General features: G+C 44.7%; 1 protein-coding gene across 5 annotated transcripts in view; it reads left to right on the top strand.

Moving 5' to 3' along the window:
• The first annotated feature begins 3,065 nt into the window (after positions 1-3,065).
• Positions 3,066-8,327, top strand: part of LOC121649368 (bromodomain-containing protein 3-like) — a 29,168-nt gene continuing 23,906 nt past the window's right edge. Inside the window, exons 1-2 of one of the 5 annotated variants that reach the window (XM_042000155.1) lie at positions 3,066-3,194; positions 8,001-8,279. In XM_042000155.1, coding sequence (XP_041856089.1) covers positions 8,188-8,279 — 92 coding nt within the window. In that variant the 5' untranslated portion in view covers positions 3,066-3,194; positions 8,001-8,187. The other 4 variants (XM_042000157.1, XM_042000156.1, XM_042000153.1 and 1 more) reach the window with 4 other exon arrangements.

Below are 8,327 nucleotides of genomic sequence, written 5' to 3'. Positions count from 1 at the left end.
AGGGTAGTCCATACAGAAGGGGTCTCACTCCCAGACGGCAGAATAGCAGACATTGAGGACAGCTACAAGTACCTTGGAATCCCACAAGCAAATGGCAACCTCGAACAGGACACAAGAAAAGCAGCCACAGCCAAATATCTCCAACATATAAGGCAAGTCCTAAGGAGTCAGCGGCAAGAACAAGGTCCGGGCAATTAACAGCTATGCCCTGCCGGTCATCAGATACCCTGCGGAAATAATAAGCTGGCCAAAGGAAGAGATTCAGACCACAGATGTGAAAACACAAAAGCTCCTGACCATGCATGGAGGGTTCCACCCCAAATCCAGCAACCTGAGACTGTACACTAAGCGCAAGGAAGGAGACAGAGGACTAGTGAGTGTCAGAACCACCATCCAGGATGAAACATCCAACATCCTTGAATACATCAGGAAGATGGCCTCCATGGACAAAGTGCTCAGTGAATGTCTCAGGCAGTGGAAAACAGATCATGTGGTGATGGAGGAACCATCATGGGAGGAAAAGCCCCTCCATGGGTTGTACCACCGACAGATAACTGAAGTGGCTGATATGGAGAAATCCTACCAATGGCTAGAAAGGGCTGGACTGAAAGACAGCACAGAGGCACTGATCATGGCTGCACAGGAGCACCAGAGCAATAGAGGCCCAGATCTACCAAACAAGACAAGACCCCAGGTGCAAAGAGGCCCGAGACAATCCAGCACATAACTGCAGGGTGTAAGATGCTGGCAGGGAAAGCTTACAAGGAGCGTCATAACCAAGTGGCTAGTCTAGTGTACAGGAACATCTGTGTGGAATACAGACTGGAAGCCCCGAGGTCAAGGTGGGAAACACCTCCGAAGGTGGTAGAGAATAACCGAGCTAAGATCCTGTGGGACTTCCAGATCCAGACCAACAAAATGGTAATGGCAAACCAGCCGGACATTGTGGTGATGGACAAACAGCAGAGGAAAGCCGTTGTGGTTGACATCGCAATACCAAGCCATTGCAACATCAGGAAAAAGGAACATGAGAAACTGGAGAAATACCAAGGCCTGAAAGAAGAACTTGAGAAGGCCTGGAAAGTGAAGGCAACGGTGGTGACCACGGAGAATGATTCACATGATTCATAATATTTAATAACGTTTGTCTTAAATTTGTTTTTAAACCCTATTAAAGTTGTACATTCTTTTAGTTCCTGGTCTAAGTTGCTCCATATATCAACCCTGACAAAAGAAACAACGTTGTTTAATTTTTGTTCTTGCTTTTGGTTTTCTAAACATATTGTATCCTCTAAGATCATACATGCTATCCCTGATCGAAAACAAGCCCTGGCAACAAATTATTCTTTACTCTATACATAAATTTAACAGTTTTAACGTCAACCAAATCTTTAAACTTTAATGTTTTTAATTGGACAACTTTGCTCTAATATGATCAATATGTAGTTTCCAGCATCACTTTTTTACATCGTTCACTCTTTCCATTTCTTTATTATTTTCAATTTTCTGTTCACATTAACAGCACAATTCGTGAATATGATCATTTTGGTTTTCTTTAAATTCAAAGTTAATTTGTTTGAATCAAACCAACATTTTAGTTTGTTTAGTTCATTTTCAATTGTGTCCATTAGTTTTTTTTTAATCGTTGCCAGAACTAAGGATATTAGTATCATCTGCAAATAATATGAAGTACAATGTTTTTGATACTAAACATATATCATTAATAAAAAGAATAAATAACAAAGGACCCAACACTGACCTCTGCTGGAGACCAATGGTCATTGTCAGTAAATGTGGACAAACTGGGATCTATTCTAAGTAGCTCTTAATCCAAGAGAAAGCCACACCCCTGAATCCATATCTACACATTTTTAAATTAATAATTCGTGGTTAACTGTATGGAAAGCTTTAGTTAGATCTAAGAACACCCTACAGGATATTATTTATCATCAGTTGCATTAGATAATTTTTCCACTAGGTCAGCAAGTACACGAGCAGTAGTCCTATCAGGTCTGAACCCATGTTGTTGTTCACAGAGAATATCATGTTTTTCAATAAAATCATAAAATCTATTATGAAATATTTTTCCAGTATTTTTGAAAATTGCAATAACAGGGAAATCTGTGTGTAATTAGAGTCGTCATGTTTGTCCAAAGCTTTAGAAATAGGGATAACCTTGGCAATCTTCATTGGCAATGAAGGGTTTTTGGTCTTCAGGTGTGCTTCATGGCTGGATGCTGCTGGAGATGTTGATAGGGCTGCAGTTGGCGCTGATGGATTTTCTGGCTCTAACTTTGCCCTGTTTGACTTTGTTTTCAGCAACATCGCTGCTATGCTTCATATAATTAATCCAGCCTGTCAGGATTTTCAAGGTGATAAATAATTGACGAGTGATATCAGGATGTGCCAGAAGGCACGAGGGTGACCTGTTTTATTTATTTATTATTACAATGAATTTAAACTAAATACTAGATTTAAAATTCCAGTGATAAACTTACTCATATTTATGAAGCTCTGCCTTTTGGAAGTCAGTTGGTTTTAAAAACATTAATGTTTTGATGCTGATGACCTTTAAGTTAAATCTGCTTTTTCATTTGAATTTGGTGACAGGAACAAAAGTGGGAAAATGAAAAAAAAAAATAAATAAATAAAAATAATAAAATAATAACAAATCTGGAAGCTTGTGGAAGGAAAGGGTACAAACTTGTTAAAAATGAATTTGGAACACAGTGTCCGTCATTAGAATTTCTTCCGAATTTAAGTATTAATAACTAATTAGTGTCGGTCTCAGTAATCAGAGCAGCCCGCTTTCTGATGCTGCGCTGCATGCTGGGAGACGTAGTTTGGCTCACGGCGCCATTCTAAAGCCCGTAAGCTTCACCAGCTAATCACAGCAGTGCAGTCATCATGTCGACCAATCACAATGCCCCAACTACATTTCTGACCAATAACAGCGCTTCACAGTCTTTAGAAACTAATCATAGCCCCACTTATAACTCACAGCCAATCACAGAGCCTCTCCCACCTGGGAAGCCAATCCCGTGACAACAACATGCATGATGCTTCTTGGCACTGCGCGTGCGTACACGATGGACAGCTGATAACTCATCTATTATGCTACTTGGCTAAATAAAAAAATCTTGAAGAGAAGTGACGGGAACTGCTGCGGGACAACCGGAGGAGCGAAACCCAAAGTAAACACGTCACTCTTGACCGTAGCGGTGCGGTTGGCGGGTAAACGGAGTGGATGGTTTGTCCTGCTGTGTGCAGAGTCGCTGTGTGTCGAAGACTGCTAGGCGCTCGGCGCCTTCAGACAAAGCTCAGCTAACATGCTAACATGTCGTTAGCGAGCCGAGTAGCGAGTGGCAACATCTGCAAATATCGGATTTCTGATCGATTTTATCCGTTCATCATCACTTTCATAAACGACTGAGTCACACGGTGTCCCCTGCCACGCACATTCATACACCCAAACACCCGCTATATCAGCCAGTGATCACATTTTACGTCCTCGGTAAGTAGCCTAGTTCGGCCAGCTAGCCATGTAGTAGCTGTTTAGCACTGGCTTGCCCGCCATCTTTTAAAGCTCGGTGGATGGATGTTTGGTCGGTGTGCGGAGCGCTCGCAGCGAAGCGGCGGCTGCGGTCATAGCGGTACATCACCAGCTCCGCAACTGGAGCTCCCGATGGAACCACGATGTGGCTGGATGCGTGTCGTTTTTATTGGTTGTTAGCGGTTAGCTCTACCGTTAGCAGCTGAACGGCTGCAGCGTGCAGCCAGCCGCCGGGGTCACATCTGTGAATCCCCGCTGTACGCGCGCTGACCGGGTCCGCTCCCTACGGTGGAGGTGTGGGTAAACCTGGCAGGCAGGTACGAGGGAGTTTTTTTGTATCTGTAGAGCCGATTGGTGGGGTTTCAAGCAATTTATGGTGCCGGTGCTGAGCGCGGCCAGTCGGATCCGGATCGACTAGCAGATCAGAGAAGAGCTGGATGCGTGTAGCTGGTACTGATGGGAGCTGTGTCCACTGAAAGAAGCAGGAATGAATCTGCTGGTGAATGTGAGCATCTGCAGCTGAAACGCAACATGACATCCAGCTCTTCAGACTGAGATTGTTTTAGTAGATCAACAGTTAACTAATGAATTATTATGGTCATTAACAGGTTAACATGAAAGTTTACACTTATTATTTAACGCACGCAAACACTGAAAAACTAAAAACAGGTCTATGCTTAAATTTTATTTACATCTGAATTGAGATGTTTGAGCATCAGCCAGGACCTGCTGATTAATTGTCAGTGTTTGCTCTTCTATCAAAGTAAGTTTTTTGTCAGTTTGCTCCTCTGCAGCATTCAGGTGTGTTAACATGAATCCTTCAGGAGTGGACGTCCCAGCAGGTTCAGCCACAGATCTCCACCTCAGACCCTGCAGGCCTCAGCTAGCAGGGTAGATGTTAAAGTTCATGACAGTCCAGTTAGAAACAGACTGAACCCGTATGGCTTGTTGGGAAGGTTGCAGGTGGATAGTGTGTGGAGCAAATCTCTGATACCCTGATCCAGGAAGCCAGGACTGCAGCTTCCTGCCACTGATCATTAGGACGAAGGAGGTTTTTTAGGTTGTGGCTTTTAGCTTCTGTTCAGTAAATAATAACACACTGCAGTCGTCATGCGGTCCGAGGACCAACTGAATTTTAACACCTGGTAACTGAAAGGCCAGTAAATCACTTTTACAGATAAAGCAGGCTGTTAAATAAAACGACCTGAGAACGTCCCCATCTTCTGCTTTTAGTACAAAATTCAAGACATATCTTTGGAAACTCAGGTGCAGTGTGGTGACGTGGAGGCAAAAAGTCGATCGGCATTTTAAAGTTATTATTATGGAAGACGAAGCGCAGTCCAGGCGTGAACGTGTAAATGAGTGTGCAGAGTTTAATGAGCTGCTGCAGTTGCTGGTTGGCAGGAAACGGCCCCATGGTTGGATTTCCACCATGTGGAAAACAAGGCCGGAATCTGGAAAGCTGACAATTACCCTGGAATCTGATGTAAAACATGGAAAATGGAGGAAAAATAAAAGGAATTCCATAGAGTCCTAAGTCAGGACCTATCTGATTGGAGAAGAAGATGATCAGGACATAAATTCATTTTTCCAGATGGGGAGGGATTGTCCCCTACAGGCTTCACATAGGAAGGATGTCCACACTGTGGGGGGTGTCACCAGTGAGCTTAACTATAGGTTAACAGATTAACGCAGCTTCCATTTGTCGTCTCGTCTTCTCTTAGTCGTCATCTTGGATATCTCTGGTCTGGTCTCCAGGCTCTAAACCTGCCCACATTTCAGTCTTACTGGCTGGTCTTAGGGAGGGTCCAGCTCTGAGATGATCAGACTGGCAAGGTTTGTGTTACTAAAGCCTGATACACACAACAATTTCTTAATCTTATGAGATTTTTTATCTGGTCGAGACCTCATGTGAAGCTAAAAAAATCTGTTTTGATCATACTGTGTGTGGTGTGCTCCGATAATCTAATCACAAAACAACACACACATAAACATGCGGTCCAGAAACTGATCTATAATCTAGTCCTCTGAGCCGGACAAACGTTGAAACGTAGAAGAAGAACCATAGCAGCAACTGGCGAAAAACGAAGAAGAACCATAGCGACAACCGGGAAAAAACGAAGAAGAACCATAGCGACAACCGGGAAAAAACGAAGAAGAACCATAGCGACAACCGGGAAAAAACGAAGAAGAACCATAGCGACAACCGGGAAAAAACGAAGAAGAACCATAGCGACAACCGGCGAAAAACGAAGAACCATAGCGACAACCGGGAAAAAACGAAGAAGAACCATAGCGACAACCGGGAAAAAACGAAGAAGAACCATAGCGACAACCGGCGAAAAACGAAGAAGAACCATAGCGACAACCGGGAAAAAACGAAGAAGAACCATAGCGACAACCGGAAAACACAACACCCAGCATGGAAGGGGACACACAGGACGAGGGCATGATGGTGGTCGTGGGACTATTGTTAACAGAAAAAGCCAGAACTGGAAAAAAAATAAGACTGGAGACGGCGTGAACACGGACTTTTATTTACCTCCTTGTTTCCCAGCCAGCTACAACATCACCATCCTCTCAGTCACAATGCACAAGTCGTCGCCGTTCCTCAGAAATCGGCTCTGAAATATTGAACATGTTCAATATTCCCAATTGTCGGCTAAGACCCATTTCGGAGCAGATTATTGGGACAAATCTTAACCTCAGACCACATGATGATTGACAGGGAAATCTCACAATGATCGGGTGTTTGCCGTCCGAGGTCTGGAAGAGGAAAAATCGGGACAAAAACAGCCCAGAAATCGTTATGTGTGCCAGGCTTGAGTGAATTTCTGGATTGTTCTTAATTCTCCGTTGTACTGAATCCATGTTCGCAAGATTTCAGGTTTCCATAACAGTCTTGCTTAAATCTGATTAGCATGTGTGTGTCTTTATGACTTGGTGTTACTCACAGAGGAGTCATCCATTATTAGGGAAACTCAGGACTTTTAGGGGCTGGGATACACTCGCTGTGAACGCTAGTGCATGCTTCAACCTTTCATCTGTGTAAATACTTGCTGCAAATGGTGGAAAACGCTCAATACTGTTGGCGACCACTAGGGGCAGTACACAGCACTTGGACTCTGAATAGTGAAAAGGTCAAGCTACCGGTCACATTGTACTTCTGGGACATCCCCCCCCAAAACTCTTCTGTTGTCAGCTGTTAAGGAACGAGTGTTGGTCACTGTGCGACAGGGAAGAAAAAGCTAATAGATGCCGGTAGTCCCAGAGAAGCACTTCAGAACTATCCGCCATCTTGGTTACCGCGGACATGTTGTATTCATGCTCTTGTTTGCATGAGCGCCTCTAGTGTTCAAGCCAATATTGCACCTCACGCGCGACACGTTACCTCAGGTCAATGCGAGCATCCTACGTGCCAAATGAACGCTATGAGCAGATGGCGGCCATAATACGTACGCGGAAGCAAGAAGCACATACCACCCTTACACAGCTCTGTCAGTATCCTCCACAGGTGTACCTGTAGCTCGGTGCACTCCCTGCACACCTTTTTCATTCCTGCAGCTGCCATATCTGGGTGTTTCTAGACGGATCCATCATCACTTTTAGGGACTTGACCAGATCAGCCAGTTCTAAATATATTTGCGTTGATCTGTCCGCACCATAACTAAAGGGTTTGGATGGATTTTGATTAAATTTTCAGGAAATCTCAGAAATGGAATAAAAGGCAGAAGTGATCAGATTTTGGGGGTGATACTGAGCACCACCTGGATCCAGGATTTTTTTAAAGAAATGTTCCTATTGGGGGGGAGGACAGTTTTGCCATTAGAGCTTCTAACTGAAAAAAAATGTCCAAATAGAACGTGAATGACTTGCTGTCCTCTGAGTGATTCTAGTTTAGTACTGAACCCCTTCTCTAACTCGGTTATGACTCTAGAATTACTCTCAACACCAAAGTACAGTTCAGTAATAACTGGCCTGAAATATTTGCTTTACCAACGTGTTGCCCCAGTTATGGATCTGGTTCCACGTGTTAGTAATCGGTGGCCAGGACCACGGGATGCCATGTCTGTGTCAGATGGGCTTGCTGACGCCTGGTGGTTTGCTCTTCACTTAAAGGCACCGCTGAATCAGCTGTAGAAGCAGCTGGTGACTCAGACTTGATGGTAGACCGCTGGACACTAAACCGCTTGATCTCACCACCATAACGACAGTTCCCTGAGGATGGCGTTAACGTTGAAGAGAACTAGGTGTAAATGACTCGACATTGATTCTGACTGGGCTGTTGCGAGTGGAACTGCATTGATTCAGGACATTAGCCATGATACCTAGATGTGTTAGTGAGCGCTGCCTCATGGATCCCACTCATCAACATACCTGAACTGATCACTGATTGGTTCTTTCATGTCAAAGTGGGTGGAGCTAATGCTGCCTGTGTGTGTTGCAGGTTGTGCAATGGGAGTTTGTCTCTTCTGGGGAAACGTGGATCTAAGGCATCAGTACCTGCAGACCCTGAACTAACACACACCTGTGTGCCCTCACACACACCCACCCAGAAGGAGTGTTTGTATTTTCTCACCTTCGAGTCAGACGCCGCTGTCTCACAGTGCGCTGCTGTGTTGCTGTCGTCCACCATGTCGGACGCCCCTGAGGCTGCTCCCGCCAGCCCCCCTTCCATCACCAACCCGCCCCCCCCTGAGGTCACCAACCCCAACAAACCTGGCAGGTAAGAAGCACCTGAGGCTGCACTGCATGTGTAGGAGGAGCCTGACCG

The sequence above is a fragment of the Melanotaenia boesemani genome, chromosome 11, assembly GCF_017639745.1.
Source record: "Melanotaenia boesemani isolate fMelBoe1 chromosome 11, fMelBoe1.pri, whole genome shotgun sequence".
NCBI classification, from domain to species: Eukaryota; Metazoa; Chordata; class Actinopteri; order Atheriniformes; family Melanotaeniidae; genus Melanotaenia; species Melanotaenia boesemani.
This window is presented reverse-complemented; position numbering and strand designations above follow the sequence as displayed.